Raw genomic sequence first — 21,129 nt, 5'->3', positions numbered from 1 at the left:
AGGGAAAGTGTGTTTCGGGGTTGAGCAAACTTATGCAAACCTGCTGTGAACAGACTACCATAGAAACTAAAATTATTTGCACTTTATAATTACCTTGATTATTTGATAGTAATTAATTGTACTCGATAATGACCTAACGGTTGAAACGCGTCGTACTCTAAATAAACCTGTGGAAAAGTACCATCTCTATTTTCTTTTAATACTTATAAATTAATTTTTGTATCAGGTCTTCAAATGGAAAGAAATATTAATCGAATGCATCATCAGCTATTATAATATACTGCCGGCGAACTTACGCCGAAAGACAAAAGCTTGAATTCAGTGATATGAACTGAAGTGAAAAACGCGTGAAAATTCGTCGATTAAATGAGTAATTGAATCAAAGGTGCGGCAAAATAGGAGCAAAATGAGTGATTGAGACAAGGATAGTAAGATATACTAGACGAGTAATCCCTCCTAGAGATATAATGACTTTGGAAGGAAAGTTGATGATGAAGATCTATTATGCTGAATGTTGTATTTCGATGCCCACAATGGGTATTACTGCTGATTGGCGTTCTTCTAAAAATTGGAGTTACAAAGCGAGGAGGAGTTTATAACTATTAAAGCATTCGGTATCTCAAATTTTCTGATAGGCACCGGCGTTATTCGAGGAACTGCAGATGTGAAGAAGGCTTTGAGTTCAAATCCTTTTAAACGGTGATACAAAGAGAACAATCGATCGTCAGAAGAATAAATCTCGACCAACTCCACATTAATATTACAGTTATAAAAGTATAATAGCCGAAAGGATGACAAAAAAATACCGACCGTCTGAGCAATACTTTTATAGAGAAATATTATGCAAGCTAATATACTCAAGGAGAACACATTAAAACAAAAACAGCTTTCAAAAATTCCAAAAGTTCCAAATAGAAAAAAAAATACTTTTTAAAATGTATGAATAGATAGTTCAGGGAGAAAAACTTGTTGTAACTTAAAGAGAGAAGTCCAATTTGAGAGGATAGATAGGTCAGGGTAGTTCGCAAAATGCTTTGTTTTAATCCTATAGTTAACCGGGAGAATACTAACATAATAATAACCTGCAATTATCAGGGGCTTTCATCTGAGTACGAGAGAGAGAAACGTCAACATGTCCTGTGAAGTAAACAGAAGTGAACAACACATTAAAAATTGTTAACTAAATAAAGAATGAAATCAAAATAATTGCAAGAGAGAAACAAAATTGCCTTGCCCGAATCCACATAGTGCGTTGTAACTCACACTATCACTAAACATCTATTTCCCATCACAACGCTATTGAGAAACCGAACCCTGCCAAGCCGATAATGCAGAGAAAGAGGAAGTAGGAAAGAAGAGGAAGGGACACAAAGGTAACGACGAGAGAGAAAGAGAGATGTGGGTGGGCGAATTAGAGAGAAAGAGGGAGGGCGAGGGTGATTGGGGTGGAGGGGGCGCTAGCGTGCAGTCTGCTAAACCTCCTGCCCCCCGCCACCTCTTCCGAACACGGCTTGGCACGGGCTGACACTGGCGAACCCAATCCCTAACCCCCATGTGGACTCTCAACCCCTCGCTATCCAACCTCTCCCCCGCCTCACCCCGATGATAAGGCGGATGATGCCGAAGCCAGAGGGGAATCGGGAATGGTTTGACTCCGGGGGAAGAGGGAGGAGAAGTATCGGGGGGGGGGGGGGAGAGAACAAGAGGAAGGGATATGAGGTGCGGCCCATGGGAGAGAGGGGACTAACCTAAGAGGGGGAGGAGGATTTGTATATACAAACATATACACAAGTAGTGGTGAAATTTTCGGAGGGAAGGGATCGGTCGAAACTGAACGACCGCGACACTGAGGAATTCTTTGCTCGAACCACCATACTCGTCCATTTCCCTCCAATTCCTTCCCCTCTGAAGCGTGGGGCTGCTCAAAGAGGGCATCGTCCCACCCGAGAGAGGGAGAGAGAAATACTGAGGAAGGGAGCGGCAGAGACCATAGTCAATCAAATCGGTAGTGGGGAGAAATTAAAAAAAAAGCTAAACCTATTCATTTGGAAGGGGTTTCGGGCCGCTCGATTGCGGGCTGGATCGGCAAGGGGAGATAGGAAGGGCAAATAATCGCCGGATAAGCGGCCGTGCTTCCCGGCTAAACGCTGTCACCCCGGTGCTTGAAAGGGAAAACGTTCTGCAGCTAGGTACTTGCGGAGGTCTGGGGCGGCCTCCTCTGCGGCAAAGCCTCTGTGCCTTCGTCTGCCGTGATTTTCAAAATTCATCCGTTCGTACGAGGATGCCTGCTTCGTACGAGGTGAATGCTTTCCCGTTCGGAGATTTTTGAGAGTTGTTACAATTTGTAATAGATGTAACAAAAAAAAATATTTCAGTCCACAAATAGCTCCATTGTTTTGACAAGGATCTTACAGCAACCATTTTTGTTCTGAAGAAAATGATTTTGCTCTCATTTTGCTATCTGCTATTTTATTGATGATATAGCCGTGTCAAACTTAGCAGTATTAAAGTAATAGCTATTGGACGGATTTGTTTTTCAACAATAATAGAGAACGCTATGTCTTCATTTAGATCATACTTCAACATCAGTTTTACCACATTACATCATCTTTGACCGCAATATTAGTAAATCCTAGCAAAACCAATCCAGCGAAATTTTATTTTATAAGGTTGCAAAAAATGAACTTCACAAATATTTAATGTGTCTCGTTTAAGTGAACTGTATGAAAAAACACTGATGTAACAGGATGGCGGTGAAAAGAAGGAAAAAAATCAAGCAAGAATATGAAGACAACTTTCACAGATTCTCAGTGTGCTATACCTACTTTATCTTGACCAATCATTCGTATACTGACTCAATTTCACAAAGTAATCAATCCGATTTGATACTCTTGGGCGCTTCAATCCTTATCTCCTCATACTACTGGTACATACGATCACATACTGAATCGGTACTACTGACGTATTCATAAGGTGTAGGCGCTCAGACAGCATGAAAGACGAATGTTCACCTAAGGTGCTAGCGCGACTACATGAAGTCTCGTAAGTTGCAAATTGCTGCGGCAGGTAGTGATCAAAAATACACCAAAAATGTCCAATTGCTCAAAAGACAATCGGGAAATGCCGAAGTTGTTGTCCGAGAGAACGCTCTAGCTCATATCTTGTTAACCTTAGTTAAACTTTGGTGCCCCGCAGAACAGACCTTTTATACCACAATTGTCTTCATTGTCTTGTCATTGCATTGTATTCATGTTGGGGTTCGTAGCAGAAATTGGTCTGGGACCTTAAAAATGACCTTTGCATGGATCAATGCAATCAGTTTTCATTTTCTTTATATTTTCATGAGACCGCATCAATTCAAGAACAAGCGGTGCACGTATACCTTAGCAATATCTGAATATTTATTTAGGTCACTAGTAAAATTTTCTTCAATTTAAGCATAAATTTGTTTACTTGTATTTGTGTAAAATCGTCGGAAATGCGATAAAACCATGGATAATGACCCAAATAAGGATCCAGAAGTTAATATTTTCCTATAAGGCCGCTTTCAGGCGATCCGGGTTTTCGCCGTGCGTGGTCGACGTGGACGTCGCGGTTCGATGCATCGCAAAGCACCTACAGAAGCCCATGGTTTTTTCAAGTCACCGCTCCGAACCGTCCATAGGTCACTGCTAGAAGCAAGAATACCTGAAAGCAACCTTGCCCCTACAAGTCTGCTCATTTTCGGGAAAAATCCGCAAAATATTGGCTAATTGTATGCGACCGTGTGAATCGGCCATACATTAGTGTGCAGGTAGTCGTATGTTATTCGAACTTGAGACACATCCACGTTTATCGAGAAGCTGTTTTATGGGTACTTGATGCAAGCAAGATATAAAAAATATAAAATCAGTAATTCATTCTTAAAAACAAGAAAAAAGTAGCATGCTATCATCCTGCGAGCACAAGGTTGAACAATTTATTTAGATTAACCACTTGTAGCTCAGTGTTAACAGCTGGAAATAGCGTCCTGTTATCTAAAACTACATCCATACATTAAATGGGAGGTCTGTATGTTAGATAAATCCGTTCAAAAAGCCCAATAATTGAATCCGATTAAGAAGAAATGACAATTGTATTAATTTCTTCATATAATTGTCCCAAATACTAAACCTTCAAATAGATATCAAAATTTAATTTTGGCTCGAGTGCGGCCTAAAGAAAGGTCCGGAGTACTCGGAATTCAAGACACACGAAACTTTGTATGTTACTACTCTCCGATTTGCGAAGATTACTCACCGCTTGCCATCGGGGATAAGGTAAAAATTTCCTCCTTTGCTCTTCGCGGCTGACACCAGCAGAAAAAATTCGAGTCTCCCCGTTTCCATTTTTATGGCGGTCATAAAGCTGGCGAGTGGCTTCGGAATAGGGTGCAAGAAGCTTGGAATGATTGGCATAGTATGTTCCGGCTTGCCTTTGAGTCACGTGCTCAAAGCATTCCGACGTATCGATACACGTGTCTCGAATGATTCTCAGGGATGAATAATGGCACTCACGCCCTCTAGAGCTAGTCATTATGGTGCATGCATCAGGGAACCCAAACAGGTTACACCAATGACATTTGCACGAGATTGAATAATCTCATCCCACAGGTGAATGTTCCTGAGCTGATGTGATGCAAGACTATAAATTAATTTCAACTTATTGACGGATTACTGGGAAAAAATGAATAACAATTGAAGAACCGAAAAGCTATGGTAGACTTTTTACAAATCCAATTTTACATAGTATGCACGCCGAAGGTCATTTTCATGATTGTTGAAATGCAGGTTAGAAATTATATATTTAACATGTCAATAAAACTTATTTTTAATGCCATTCAGTCTTAGAAACAGAACATTTTTCACACACGAATTATGGAGTTCAACTGCATGCATATTTGCGTATACATTCGCATGTACCACATATGTTTATTTATATATATCGTAATGCAAGCCTTAAAAAACAAAAACAATTGGCAGTAATCTCAGTACTTTTAGCCAAGTTCCTTAAGAATATTGTCCCCTGCTGATTATTTTGATTTTCTCGAGTGTTTCAAATACTTTCCGTGGTTCACTCTATCACTTACTGTCTCAAAATTATTTTGAAACTTATCTTGAACATATTTCTCATTATCCTCTAACTCCTACGTCACCTTGTCTTTCTAACTGCTACAGCACATGTTTACCGGTCGATACCAAAACCAAGCTGGTCGTGACCATAATATTCGTAAGCTCTTGATTCTAGACACCAACTGGTTTTCCTTAATACCTTATTTTCTGAAAGAAGAAAAGAGCTGGTGAGCTCCTTTGGCTAATTCTTAATTGTAATGGGATTTGAAACTGTTTCCCATGAAAGCCTCTGGTCACATTTCCTTTTCACATATCATCCTGAAGATATTATGTAGCCTGCTTTCATAAATAATAGTAATTAAAATTTCACTCTAATGATAACATTTTACAGCATAAATGCGTTTCGGAGTGCTTCATTCGGATACTTCTTATCTAGTTTTTAATACAAAGCCAGCCACATACATAAGGACACACATGAGCTAGTTCAGAAGGCTAAGGAGGCATATATAAGCAGGTCTCACGAGGTCTAACTCGTCACGCTCGGAACTAGGTCAGATTACAACGATAAGTAGGTCATAATTTAGATGGAAAAAAGGATAGAATTTCATTTTTAGGAATCAAGGAACAAAGATGGGAGTTAGAACGAACGTCGTGAAATATTGCAGCCAGTTAAGAAATTATAGTTTCATTCAAATAAAAGTATCCCAGGAAACTGGACTTTGGCTTAGAGCTAAAACCACTCGTATCAAGACCAGTTTATACACAGAATTTCTAAGAGTGATATAATTGTGTTCCCGTATTATCGCATGCATTAACATTTAACCATTTGAAATCAAGTGCATTTAATTTTCATATAAATTATTAATAGACTTTTTCTCACAAAATAATTTTATCATAAGTTCGTATTCCCATTATTGCCACGCTAAGAGCAAGTTCAATGCTACCAGTCAGTACATTCGCCACGTATTTCTCTTTAACGAAAACTTTAAAAATTACTCATGTCTCATTGTAAAAAAATAGGCTTATTACAAGGGCAAATAATATTTAGCTTGATTAAAAAAATAAAATTAATAACAGCAGTCTCCCAACTAATTATTTGAAATTCACAAACCCTCTTCGATAAAATGTGCAAATAAATTTCATTTTTGTAACAAAGAACGCAGAAATAATAAAAATAACATCCCAAATCTTGATCATTTACATTAAAAATGGCATAACTTACTCGTCACAAGTAAACTTTGTAAGATTTTTTTTTCGTTTATTTTTACACATTTGTGAAGTTCCAGGGTGGGTTTTCAGAGATTATTACATAGTTAATTTTTTGTGTGCAATTCAACAGACCTCTCGCAGTAATACCCAAGTCCTCTTCGGTCCTCACCTCGTTCGTATTCTCCGATCCAACCTCAGCTCTCAACACTTGCAAAATACATTTGGCAAAATCCCTTAGTCCTTCTCCTGCCGCCGATCCAGGCCCTTCCGATGGCTTCGACCCAAAGCGCTGCCCCGTTTTGCGTAAGTCGCGTGCTTGCAATCCGTTGGCCGGCCGGAGGGAAAGGACTCGGTCCATTACTCGTGGACGTGAGAGATATCGGAGAGGCGAAAAGGGTCAGCTCGCGCGAGTGGGCGGATGTGTCAGAAAAAGGGATGGAAGAGAGAGAGAGGAAATAGAGAGTGTGTAGGCGAGGAGATGTTAGACCATCACCTCTACCCTTTTACTGGTGGGCGATATTCGACACGCACAAACACGAACGTAAAGGAATCTCCTGACTACTTGTCAGTGAAGGTCTTTTAGTAAAATGGGCATTGAATCGTATTGAAGCTTAGCTGATGGCGTGCTATGATTGGTTATGTAATTGGTTAGGTATGTTATCTTACAAACTCTTTCTCATCCCTGAGGACGTCTGATGAGTATTCTAACGAAACTTCGGCAACTATGGAGATTTCAACCCCGTTTAAAACTCGTGAAGAATTTATATTTGCCATCAGCCAAGAGAATCTGAAACGCCAAATCAAGGAGATTGGTGGGAGATATTAAGTACTTGTTAGTCTTTTTCAGAAAAAAATTCAAGATACATCAAATTTCCTCATAGTATACGATTGACTGACTGATATAAAAAATATCCTTTCCGAACTAAGTATTTCTGAAATTTGCTTCTGAAATCCTACATTTTTACACAAATTATTATGGTAGCGCTACATAGAAGAAATGCAGAATATTGGTTGAATAAATAAGAGATTTTTCAAAAAAGCGATATAATTATCGTTGTACCATAAGAATAATTATAAAAATTAAATCGAGGTACGACGCTGCGATACTTTACGAGGTACTTTATTTGGACGACAGTACTGAATTAGGAGCATAAAAATAATGTCCCTCCATTTAGCTCTCCTGAGTTGATATTTAATTCTTTAAATTTTAGTATGATATGAAAATGCTCAAGGTTGGCTGATATGCAAGTAGACAGGCGAACCAAAGCCTTAATAGTGGAGGGCTTCCTATATTTGATTTTATTCGTCTCTTTACAAAGACATACGACCTACTTCTTTGCTTACCGAGAACTGGCCCTGCTCTCTTCCCACCTTTCCGCAAACCATTTATCAATCTTCTTTATTCCCTTACGATCAAAATCAGTGCACAAAAAAATATTTACTAAAAAATAATACCAACCCACTTATGTAGGAACGTCGCGTCATATGCCTGTATTTCTTGCTCAGACTAGCGAAGAATCCATGGCTTATTTTCACAAATTCAGAGTCGCAATCTTTGATCGCATGTTATCATTCTAATTCCATGTTATACTCATCATTAAAATTGTTCTCGACGTAAATCTCTACCGATTACCATGGATATCTGAATTAATGGATATCTGCATGGCTTGAGCCGCAAGTGTGTTGACCTGGCGGCGAGAAGGACCGTCTCCAAGAGCTGTCTATTGAGCCGTTTGACCTACTTCCCGTCCGTGAAAAATAAGACGGATATCCGTGAAAGAAAACAATTTCCGGTCCTACCTCGTGCAAAGTCTCGGGTTTTGAGAAGTTCCCCTCTCTCCCACGATCCGCCCACCTCCAACCCCCAAACTACGGCTTTTCCATCCCTCTTACACGTCCCATATACAAAGAGAAGTGAGAGAATACCGAGTCTCGTGGGTGGAAGAAATACGACTTGACACGTCCCTGAGAACCGCCACCGATACTGTCGGAACTCAGCTCGATATTTTTTCCACCTCATCTCCCGAAAAGCATTAATACCTCTCTCTCCCGCTGATCCATGGAAAAAAGGCATAAATGAGCAGGAGAGAGGAGCGGATGTGGTTAGAAGGAGAATGGACGAGCAGTCGAACATTTGAGATGAAACTCCGCGAGGATATTCGGGCGAAGGGGGAGCCGCCACGAAAAAGTAACCTCCGGTTTCCGAGAGAAAGAAGAGCCTCTCCTCGTGTCGAGGGATGAAATTAAAAGAAAGAACACGTTTCAGTCGCTCTCTTTCGCTTTATCGTATCGTGATGGGAGGTAATTCGTTCCGTGGACTAGTTGGTTTTTTTTCTCTCTCTACTACCCGTCTCGCTTTGATTTTTTTTCTAATTTCCTCCTGAATCTCGGAGAAGACTCCTTGCCCCGAGCAAAATTTTGATCGCCTATCCGATAAATGTCGTAACTAAACCTGACTCTATGACTACATGGTTAATTATGCGAGGATTTCGGACTAATAGTGCATTAGTTTTGGTGGAATAATAGGTTTCACATTCAATGTTGAGGACAGAGTGATAGATTTCCCATCAATGTTGAATGCCTATTAGAATTTTCATCTAAGTGCTCGATTTTAGATAGAGCGCTGTACTCAAATGTCTGCCGCTTGAACGAGAGGTACGTGCTTTCAAGGGCAATTTCTTCTCTTTTCATGAATGAACGAGATAATTACACACTTAATCTATGAACTAGTTGAATGGTCGTGGATAATTACGTAACCTGATACCGGATCAAGTAGATAGACAACATGTTATCTTATTTGGGACAAAGAGATGAATTTTCTGCAATGCAATCCACGTTTAAGCTACACGTTAAAATAAAATTGGGAATTTATGATTACCTGGACAGACAGCCAATATCTTCGTATTCAGGGCTTCACATCATTTTCAAAATTAAATTGCAGACTTTATTAGCGAAGGTATACTTTTGATTCAATTAGCCATGCATGCGTGTTGGGCGCTTAACTATAAGTATTGGGAAATAACTTAATTACAGGATTTTACTGGACCTTTCCACTAAACATAATGGCCACAAACGGCCATTTTTTATCCATTTCAACACGCGAGTAATCCTTGTAATCCTTATAATTCTCTTTTAGATAGGAATTATGGTACCAGAAGATGATAATTAGCATTGAAACCGGAGTCGAAGTAAAAATGTTTATATGAAAACCTCACACCAATATTTCAGAATAATTCTCACGTTTATTTTCAAAAATGAAAAGAATCTTAATTTTTAATCATATTAATGAGATAGCATTACTTAATTTTCGATTTTCCTCGAATACCTAGCTGGCACCGCAAGTCTTTAGTCATAATGAAAGTGGGTCATTTTCTTTCGCAAACGAAATGACTTCTGAGCTTGTGAATAGGAAATTGTTATTCAAATTGGCAATCATTCTATTGCAAATCCCCTCAATGAAAAGCAATTTATGAGTATTTAAAGATACATAAATGGCTCGTGTTGTCGTCTATTACAGGGTATTTTAAGGCTACTCTGTGGCACAAATCAAGGTAGAAAGTACCAGGAGGAAGTTCGAGTATTAAACGAAAATGTAATGGAATCATCGTCATAACAAGAATTAATTTAATCCTAAAGTAGGATTTTCCTGTAAAATGATGAATTTTATTTAATAATAATCAGAGCGAAGGGATTTTTCAAATTTGCATAATAAATCGCTAGGAGGACCAACATTTTATTAAAAGAAAGATAGCCACTAGATCGAAATGAATTCAAAGTTTCAAATGGCGTTCAGAAAAAACGAGGAAAATATTTAGACTTGTAACCATATTATGAAATGTTGGTGATGTAAGACTTCACAAAAAAATATAGAAGAGGGTCGTAGGTAAATTTTGAAAGACCTTTTATGAAGAGTACGCTGATAAATCTCGATAATAAGCACATATCAATGACAAGAAAAATTTGAAAAGCAAAAAGGGACCCAAAATTTCAGTTCGGCGGGATATGTGAGCAAAATAGGGCACGTTGAATATAAGCATCTACGATGGTTAAGACAGAGAATACTTATTCTTCCTGGTATTTCATTGCTGCCTCTACCTGAAAACTAGGTTTCTTTTCTCGGTCGATACTTTTACTCTTTACTTACTGTTCTTATGAAATTGTCTTGAGGACGGATTGTGGGTACACGGGTTCCTATTATGTGTATGCAAGGAAGCGATTCATGCTTTCTCTACCGCTAAGGAATTAAAGGAAGCAACCGCCTGTGTTGAATTCACATTATAAGTTTTGGTGCCATGACTATCTTTTTCTTTTTCATCTCCCTTCACATCACCGTCCACATTTTCATCCTCGTCAGTACCCTGTCCTCCTTCCTCAGAGTCCACAATTTCCCAAAAAGTTATTCATATACTTTTTAAAAATATATTTGCATATTTCTCCTCTCATTAACTCTACCACTTAATAAACGCTTCCTTTGACTCTCAACACAGTAATTGATGCGCCGCAGGCGCGTTCCCGCTGTCCCGGTGAACTAGTTCTCCCTATCCAGCCAGATGACAACAGATTGATTTTGTGCGCAATTGTTTATGTTGTGGGGGTAGTGTTCTGTTTTTGCGACGCCATTCTCCACCCCAGGTAAAAGTCGGACCCTTTCCCGAGAATATTTAGAGTCAGGGTTCACACTCTATGATCTTGTAAGAGCTCCAACGTTGGTTTCAAGACTCATCCGCAGAAGTAAACTGAGATGTCATCATGGCTCCTTCCAAACTTCATTCTTCGACCCCGTCAGATCATTTCCTAAATGCGACCGAATAAGCGAATTTTCACCTGTTTTTTATTTACTCTTCAATTACATTACGCTCCCATCAAGAGAAAAATTGAATGTTCATAAATACGAAAGAACTAAAGAGAATATCGTTAAGTAAGCGTTATGAATATCGTTATGGAAGAGTGAGGAGATTAGTGAAGAGTCTGATCCGAAGTGCTGGTGCGGAGAACACCGGACGCTACGGAAAACGAAGAGGAAAAGGCTGCAGGTGTTCGAGATGTGTGTATGGAAGAGAATGGAGAGGGTGAGATGGATGGGGGGAGGAAGATGTACGTATAAGTATCTGACAATGTCAATATCAGGTCCTGGTCAATGACAATGTCAGGTCCTGACAAAAGACGAGAAGAAGAAACTTCAGAAGATAAAAGGTTTGTAAGAGCCAAGTATTTATCAGGGAGAGGATGCTAAAATCTTGTTAGAGAGAGGAACGTTAAGTTAGGCAAGCAAGGCAGGGTAGGGTAGAGGATGTAATTTATATTTAGTTTGAGAGGGAGAGGGCCGAATAGTGAATTGAAGAGGGAAGTCCAATTTGGGAAGGGTGAGAGGCCGGCATCATTCAAAAAATGATCTGTGTAAACCTAGCCCGTTAAAATACTTCAATAAAAATAATTAAGAAAACTCGTCGTAACTTTTGCTCTAGTAATTGGTTTGAAGAAATTATTGTTTGGCCCAATAAGAAGATTTATTTTTATTTGGTGTCATGGAATAGTACCTTGGTAGACGGAAGGCCATTAAAATTACGTAACACAACTCATGTCGCTTGGTAGGATCCCCATACGCTGGCTGTTGAGTCCGATTCCCTCCAGCATACTCAATCTTTAGAAAAAAGAAGCGTAGAGAGCACGACTAATGCATTGGAGGACTCTTCGGTCAGCCGCAAAATGTGCTCTCACCGACCGCGCAATTAAATTGGTTCACAAATGCCAATACTTGCGACGCCGTCAGTATAGCGACCCGAATTTATCACGGAAATAAACTATGAAGGGAGCTAAAGATAGAAATTTATACTCGAGGTGGCATTTTATACTTAAGGAATTTATACCTTTTCTATACTAGTGCTCGCGAATGCAGATAGTGGGAATAAGTAAGCATGGGGAATGCATGAATAGCCGGGTGCTCATCGCCTTGCTGCGGGCAATTATGAAAACCGATTAAGAAACGAGCGAAGAGGATGCATGCATAAAGCTTCTACGGTAGGGACTTGAGTCCCCTCTCCCCATTGGTAGGAAGACTTACCTGCCCCGCAGCGAGGCGCTTCGACTTCGGAACATGACCCTCTTCCTGCTGGCTCGTCCCTTCTCCCCCTGGGAGGCCGACTCGTCCCCCGCGCCATGTCCCTCTCGATCGGCCCCACTCGTCAAGTTGCCCGCCAAAGCCGCCGTTCCGGCACTGGATGGTCTCTGCCCCGCGAGGCCGCGACCTTGGACCTCGGCCGACCTCGAGGCCTGGCCCGGGGGTGAGTAGGATCCTCTAGGGGTGGCCGGGTCGACGATCTTGGGCACGTGTTGTTGGCTGAGGGCCGGTGGGATGATTACGGGAGGAGGGGCCGGTGGGACCCTTGGACGACAAAGATCAAAGTTTTTTAAAGCAGGAAATTCGAGGGAAAAAGTAAAATTAAGCATATACATGAAAGCGCGTTCAATTCTCTGGAGTTGTCTTGGAGGATTTAAATGGTGGGTGTGCATATGAGAGTTTAAGGAGACTTTTCCGGTGAGTCATTTCGATGATTTATTCATGGATTTCGAACGCGTTAGGGTATCCGTAATGCAGACCCTAACCCAGTTGAAAACCCGAGAGAAAATCACTACATAAATTCGCTGGGTGGTTTGTCAGAGTTCTCTCATCACGTTTGTTTCGAGGAAAATGAGTTTAGACTTAAGTAGTGGCTTAATTTATGGCACAATTGAGTCAAAAGTAGATAAATAATTGTCATATTTATCGGTCACTTTTAAATTTAGATCATACTTTTAATGGAAGATTTTTCCAACTTTTCATCTTTGATCAAAATTTAAGTCATAACTTTGTCAAGCTAATGGAGCTTATTTGCTATGATTACAAAAAATAAATTTAAAAAATATATTTTAAATTTATATTTAGTTATTTTTCATTGTTCACGCTAGTACGAAGAGGATATTCTTATCGGTGAGATTTCAATCAATGAACGTAAACTTACGTCCTTGAGTAAAATTCAAAATTAGTGATAGTCGAGATACTTAAACTGGAGTAAGAAGTGGAAATTGATCTAAACGCCAAACCAACCAGACTATACGTAGTGAGTTTCGTGTTTGACATGTTTTAGATATAGCTTATCATATAGGTTTACTGCGGAAATCATGCTAAATTACGTATTTTTCTAATTAAATCATAGACAAGATAATGGTGGTGCCTTCGGTTGTTATTTTACCATGCTATTATTCGGTGCATCATGCTTTTAAAATGCAGAAAGCCGGTTAATGTAGGTTTATGGAGAGAGCCGGCCGGGCGCTCAACCCTACCTAGGAGGAGGTGCAGAGGCGGCGGCCGGGGAGGCAGGAGTCGAGGGTGCGGAGGATGCGGCAGTGCTGTTGGGGACGGCGGTCGAAGGTACCCTCGGGATGATAAGGGATGCGGGGAAGGCTGGCCGGCGGCTGAATACGTCGTCCTCTTCTTCGTCCTGGGGCAGGTCCGATTGGAAGGAGACTGAGCCGCAGATGGGAAGAGAAAGAGAGGGAGAAAGCATAAAGATTACGCCACAAACCAATCTCCATAGCGGAGGAGAGGGTGATTGATGTGGGCGGTGGTGAGGTCGGATTTCGCGAACGATATAGATCAAAGTTGCACGCGATACGTGACTTATGTGAGAGCAGGATCTACCCATAGAGTCCATCTCTCTCCGGATGTATATTTATGCCTATGAGATAAAACCGTACGTCAGTGGACTTCGCGCCTGATGTCGAAAACCTTCGCGGAAAAATAATGGGCATGGAGTCCGAGTGAGTATCACGACTGGCATGTTACGAAAGCGACCTCAGCAAAGAATTCAAGCTGACGTTAGCAATGACGGCTCGACGAAAAACAAAGTTATTCCAAGGTCAAAAATCGCTAGGTTTTGGAAACCTTTTTACATCTCCTTCTTCAATTTATTTGTGATTTTTATAAAATATTACCAAACGGTATGTTAGATAATGGTGATGGGTTACATGCATATGATAATTTAAGGGCATATATAAAAGAAAAGAATAGAGGAAATTTTATACATGGGAATGATAGTAATGAGAGAAGAAGAGGAAAATGGAGTAATTCAGTCTTCCCCACCGTAGAGAAATTATGGTTCAGTAAAATAACAATTTTTTCATCTTAAAATTTCATTTTTAGAGGGGATAAAATTTTTCGCCGTATTACTCAATGTATTCATCGATGATTACGGAAGATAAAAAAGCAAACTACCTCAGTAATCGAGAATGCTTATATGGAACAACGGGAAAAATAACTTTTATACGAGGGTCGTTCAATAAGTCTTAAGAAAAAAGTAGAAAAACAATTTATTTTGGATTAATTTTTTCATATTTTCCAACTGTGTCTTCATTCAGCTCTGTGAATTTTTATTGGCATTTTTCCAAGCATTTTAAGCCGTCCAAAAGTAAAATTTCTGGATCTCCTCAAAATAGGCATTTTTTTGGCTATGACCTACTCCTTAGAAGGAAACCTTTGTCCACCAAGATATTTATTGGAGTTGAGAAATGAACAAATTCATTGGGGTTCAGATCTAGCACATACGGAACGTTTTCTAACAATTGGAAAATTAATTCCGTAATTTTGGTTAATACAACTGCGTAGGTGTGCAACCGTGCACTGTCTAGTTGAAGAAGGAACTTTTTTTCTCTTTCTAATGAGGACGCTTTTTTTAATTTTTACCATCAACCGGTCCAATGACGAGGCATTATTCTCTCCTGTTATAGCTTTTCTATTTTCTAAATAATCGATGTAGATTATGCCGCATGCATCCCAAAATGTCTTTGCCGTGACCTGACCATCTTCGCCTACTTTATAGCCTGTTTACCATCAAGACTATTTAGAATCAAGACTATTTATTGAAAAAACTGCATTCTTCACTTTAAAAAAATAAAAACCTGTTATGAAATATTATTTGTTCATAATTTTCTCGACTATTTATGCCCGTGAAAATAATTTTTTATCTGATCCCGATGAAGCAATTATTAATTTTACATCAAAATTTTATCTTATACTCGGTTGAATGAAGATACTCCAAGTACAGCCAGCGGAGATAACCTCGCATCCACGGTTGAAGCATAATTATTTCATTCGTTTTCTCCTGTGGCATTTTTATCATAGTGGTATCTTTTCCCGGATAGAAAATTTGACTCGGAAAATTTAAGCCCAGTTGACAAGATCATTCACGAGAGGCATGAATGTGTCTAAAACAAATGTGATACCCAAATTTGGTATTAGTAGATACTATATTCAGTATTGAGCTGATGGAGATAGATTTCCTAGATGCTAATATTAGTATGATGCACATTCCTCCATTAAATATGCTTAACATTTCGGCAGCGTTAAATTAAATGTTCCCATTATTTAAGGGATTAACCGCGGAATAAATATTGGCGTTCCTTTGCGAAGTCACCCACAAGTGCACTTTAAGTGCGAATATTCACAAAGAAAAATTTTTCACCATGATCGGAATACGAACCAGAACCTGCGTAGCTGGCGCCCTATGCTCCACAACTTCAACAATCAAAAAACATTCTTGCTCTGTGGAGTTTTGTTGGCTTCAAAGGACATGGTGGTTTATACTGCCAGGCATAAAGAGTCAGAAGACAGTATGTTCGTACGCATGACATAGTAAGAACTTATAAGAAACATCCATGCTTTTGAATGATATAAGCAGTGCTAGTAACAATAAAAAAAGCTGTGATGAATTCTATTTTAATTCGCGGAAAACAACATAAAACGTCTGACAGCAACATGGAACAAGCATAAAATCAAAATAAATCTCAAAGAGGAAATTTCGCGAAATCGATAAAACGAAGTGTATACGATGTTCACATCACGTGATTTGCACGGTTAATGGCACAAAGCAATCAATATATAACTCAATGATTTACGAACATGATTTTAAGCCAGAGTGGATTTCCGTTTTCCTTCAGTTGAGGAAGGAACGGGAGGAACCTCAGAAGCAATAACATCCGCGCTTCATATCGTTTTTGATGGTGATCGATGGAGGCTTTGCTCCTCCCCCCCACCCCCTAATCCGCCGTGCAAGGGCGTTCCTGCTGGGCTCCATCGGGCCCAACCCTAATTTCATCCACCCTCTCTCCGCCTATCGTCCAAAAAGACCCGGTTCCGACTCACAAAATCGCCCTTGTCCCTTCCTTATGAACTGAATAGGGTTATAGGAACTGCAAGCACATGACTTCCGGGGCAAATCCAAGGTACCTAGTCTTATGAATTGAGGAAAATTAGTGAGGAAGGAGGTACAGCTCACCCAATCCAGTTTTTTCTTCCATCGACTTTCCTCCTACAACGAAAGGTAATCACCGAAGAAGTTTGAATGACATCTACAGGATATGAAGCGGACCGAAAGGGACAAACATCCAATGAAGGTTAACCATTCCTCAGGATTTACGACTTGACCTGTTCCAACATCGCGGAAAAGGTTCGCTACCCAATAGAATTAATAGTGGATACGCCGACGCCGGATCGATAATCTATACATTACGGACTTCTCAATTTATCATGAAATTTTCTGTGCTTCCACGACGTCTCAAAGAAAACACTTCCTTGGAGGGCTCGGAAAAATCCGCAGCCTTGCTGCCAGACGTAAGACAGTCAGGGGATAAATGACTGCCAATAATAAAGCGTTTAGTGCTAGTAGACTCAAGAATCGCCTAGTTTCTGCCACTGACCCGCTTTCCCATTAACACCAGCATATCTTTTAAATCTGTTATACTATTGTTTTCTCTGGATTAAAATAGCTTTCCTAAGGCAAAAGTAAGGTATGCTCTTCATTATTCTTGATGTAATTCATTTGCGAAAAATATTTCGAGGCAGACTTAACGTTTTATTTGATTAATGAAATATGCATCACAATTTCAGGATGCAAAAAGTTTAAATAATACAAACAATGGATTGGTCATAGCGTCGAACATGTATTTGAAACTCATCAAAAAAGCGTATTATTCAAATATTTATTAATGCTCCCATGCTCCATGATATCATCTTCGGACGCTTATTCGTGAAAGTGCCCCAACGTATGCTGCGTGACCCTTTGAGTTATGCGAATATGAAGAGTTGAATGGCCACATGGATGGATGATACTGCTCCCTTGTGTATGAATGGTCATTAAACAGTAAAGACATTTACCGCGTTGGCGAGGTGATACGAGGCGTCTATTGTTTATCCATGTCTAACTGGATGTACTGACAGAAAAGTGCAAGAACCACTAATAACGAAGTCTAAGTAATTACCCAATTCTATGTTTCAGTTTAAAAGACTATTTATGCTCACACATTTCGAGGAAAATTATCAAATAATCATTGGCATTTAAATACCAATTCTTTGGATTAATACATGCTATCAAAGAAAAAGAGTGATGATGAAAGGTATTTTTTTTAATATAATTCATTTTTCTCACTAAATATAGGAATGTACCTAGATATAAAACAGCAAACCAGCAACCCACGCGTGTTGTGCATATCTTGAATAAAATAAAATAAAGCTGGTTACCTACGAGAAACAGCTTCAAATCAAAACTCATAAATCAAATCTCAACGTTAATTGTGGTTATAAAACCGCCACATCGAATGAAAAATACTTTATTTGAAACAAAATGCCACCGGGTATCAAGGGATCTTCATATCTATTCATTTATTCACAAGAAGCACATCAAGGATACAAGTATTCACTACTCTTGAAAAAATTAAAATGAAATCAATATCTCTTTGACGATAGCAAGAGCACTTCTCCCTGAGAGATTAATTTGAATTGCAGGCAGAGCTTTTATGTCTGATTACTCTGTGTAATATTTCGTCGGGGAAGAAAACCGCTCGCAAATCTCATTCCACTCTGTTGCCGCCACTTCTTTCATCGCGGCGGAGAAAGCGTGCAAATCCAAGCCTCAAGGTTTCCGTCTGGATGCACATCTCAGCGGTGTTTCCATTAAGGAAATTTGGGGTTTCCTTTCACGCGGAGGAGTAAGGAGCGGGGGAATCGCGTGAAAACAACTCATTTCGAGGGACACCAACACACGCGGGCCCGGAAACACCACCTCCAAGAGCGTCTTCACGACTCGCCTGGATAAAGGAGGGAAAGAGACACAGAGACAACTGCGGACGATTTCCTTTCGCAAGATTTTGCAAAGTGTAATATTTCAAAGGACGGTGTGTTACGGTTAATTGGTAGGTATACATTCGCCCCAACTAAGCGGTTGGTCCTTTTATCCAAAACTTCCCATAAATATGCAGACACGGTCAATGGCGGATCCAGGATTTTTATTCTGCGAGGGGCAAAAGGGTCAGACAAGCAAATGATCTTCTCATATGTGGAATTAAAAACAACATACAACAATTAATGCACGAAATATACTCTTATTTTAATATAAAAGTTATAAATATGAAAATATCAATACGATAAATGTATCATAAGGACAGTTTTCTTATATGTTTCCTACCCAAAATATCCAGTACTTCACTAATATTTACTTTTGACATTATATATTGATGGATATTGCATTGAATCCAGTTCATTCAAACGATCTTTTGTCATTCTGCTGAGAAGATTTTTTTGATCGGCGTAAGGTGGAGAAAGATCGCAGAGTTCAGGATTGAGCTGTTTCCACGTGCCGCCCCTTAATCGGCCTATGGGAATGGTCGGAGAGGTGTTTCAAAGAAAAACCATACGAGCATTAAAATTAAAATTTGATCTGTAATCCATTACTTATACGATGGTTTTGTAAAAAAAATAATAATATTATTTAAACCATTTCCGCCCACCGTAGCCACATGGCTACATCCTACGAATCTGATAATAATAAGAGGCTCATGAAGAAAACTCGCACTCCTTTATGATGCCGAAACGTCAAAAATATGTCGCTGAAGCTTGCAATAACTTAATCCAATGATTATTTTACTTTTGAAGCCGGTCGAAACAACCCCAATGACGAGAAGGGAAGATTGCGAAACGGAAATCTATATGGATGCCCAGAGTCTGTAAATTACATACAAGTATCATAAATACATAATGGTATTATATGGATTACTTTAACTTTCCTTCACCCAAAAATTTGCTTCCCCCGATGATTCATCCTTTTTATGAAGATCACTCGTAGAAAATGAATAACATAACTTTCAAACCTCGTTACCACTGTACCAGTGTAGCTATATGGTTCACTCTGAAGAAACAAGTAGTGGTATTTCCAGAATATTTCACTAGATCAATAAAGACGACCATATGCCTCAGTAGCAACGTATCCAAACATGTTTAAATCGCAAGCAGAAAGTTTTATGGACGGAAATGGGTTAAAACATTTTTTTTTAATTTCTGACGGTAGATCTATCTAGACGGTAATCTATTAGTCTGCACATCTGGGAACTTGTGTTTGTGACTTAAGCAGTGGTAGGAGAGACGGCGAAAATGAATACGTACTTAGGATCAATTGAGAGGGACAATTTACAGAATCGGTTTACGGTATTTAAACATATATTGGAGTGAGTATTGGGATCAATTGGAATTCCCAAAGTAATGCCAATTAACCGGAGAAAGCTCAAGATAATTCCTCAATTGCGTCCAGATCTTGGAGATTTTCCTTATGATAGTGGCTGCATCTAACATCCATCTATTGTCGAATATAAATTCCTAAAGATAATTTCAATCGTCAACTAGGAGACGGTAACTATCCCATGAAATCATATGCTTCATAGTCTCTAACACAACTTCATATTACCAAAATGAACAGGAGGGTTGAGTATAAAGTATAGTTGCTGCGACAGGACAGGAAGTGAATGAAAATACAAATTCAATATATTTCTTTCCCCATTACTAAATCATCTATTACTCAGCGTATTGGAAGAAGCCTAATAGAGAAATTTTTTATGATATCAATAAAAATTTGGGAAATATTGCTTAAAAATGAAGGAAACCGGCTAGGGAAGAGAAGGAGTAATCGCGAAAATTCCTTACAGAATGTTGATCCTGCAGAGAGCCATTCGCAGAGGGCAGAGAGATGATCATTCACTCGCGCATGAGGAGTGAGATATATGAACTGCACTTCGCAACGCGTCGAGTAAGATCGTGATTGCGCCGCCGAGCGGAATGCAATGTGCACGCAATTAGGGAAGGAGTGCGGAATTTGTGGACGCCGAGTGGGGGGAGTGGATGGTGAGGAAAAGGGGCTGAAGGGATAGGCATCATTTTAGCGTGGGAGAGGTAAGGATTATCGTCACCCGGTAACCTGACAGGCCACGCGATTCGCGGAGAGATTCCTTGAGATCACGTGACATGATTTATCATCAGGTGCTTGACCAACGCGCTAAGTTGTCTCTCTCATCGCCGATGAATCAACCTGTCATCATTTTCAATGCTACTGGAAAATATTGGGGCTGCCGTCGAGTCATGAATAGAAATGTTTGCTGAGCTGAATGGAGAACAGTTAGCGTTCCGATCGGAAATCTTCCATTGTAATTCAGGTCGCTCAAAGATTGACAGTCATTACCTTTGCTGCGCTAACTTTCGACTGAAAATTATTCGAACGTGAAGATATTGTCCTAAAATTCCACTCATTTAACCGCTTAAAGTAATAAAAGCAAACTATTAAAGGTGGTACTGTTAATAAGTCCCTCAATGTTTATTTTCATACAGTATAAGTGGTAAATATTGCTTTTCATAGAGAGACATTAGGATTGCCAAACATGCAACATCCAGTTAAACGCTATCGCAAAAGAGTATCAAACAGCCGTTGACTCGTTCATTTAACAAATTCAAGCATTCATTCCTAGCTTCGATTTTCCA

General features: G+C 39.6%; 1 protein-coding gene across 2 annotated transcripts in view; it reads right to left on the bottom strand.

Annotated features, from left to right (window-relative positions):
* The window catches only part of LOC124153238 (translation initiation factor IF-2), a 30,716-nt gene that overhangs the window by 5,086 nt on the left and 4,501 nt on the right, over positions 1–21,129 (bottom strand). Inside the window, exons 2-3 of one of the 2 annotated variants that reach the window (XM_046526339.1) lie at positions 13,620–13,803; positions 12,361–12,681 (exon numbers count right to left, since the gene is read on the bottom strand). In XM_046526339.1, coding sequence (XP_046382295.1) covers positions 12,361–12,681; positions 13,620–13,803 — 505 coding nt within the window. The remainder of the gene's footprint in view (positions 1–12,360; positions 12,682–13,619; positions 13,804–21,129) is intronic. The other variant, XM_046526344.1, reaches the window with a different exon arrangement.

The sequence above is a fragment of the Ischnura elegans genome, chromosome 1 (assembly GCF_921293095.1).
Source record: "Ischnura elegans chromosome 1, ioIscEleg1.1, whole genome shotgun sequence".
Taxonomy (NCBI): domain Eukaryota; kingdom Metazoa; phylum Arthropoda; class Insecta; order Odonata; family Coenagrionidae; genus Ischnura; species Ischnura elegans.
The sequence above is the reverse complement of the archived record's forward strand: the minus strand, read 5'-3'. Positions and strand labels throughout refer to the sequence as shown.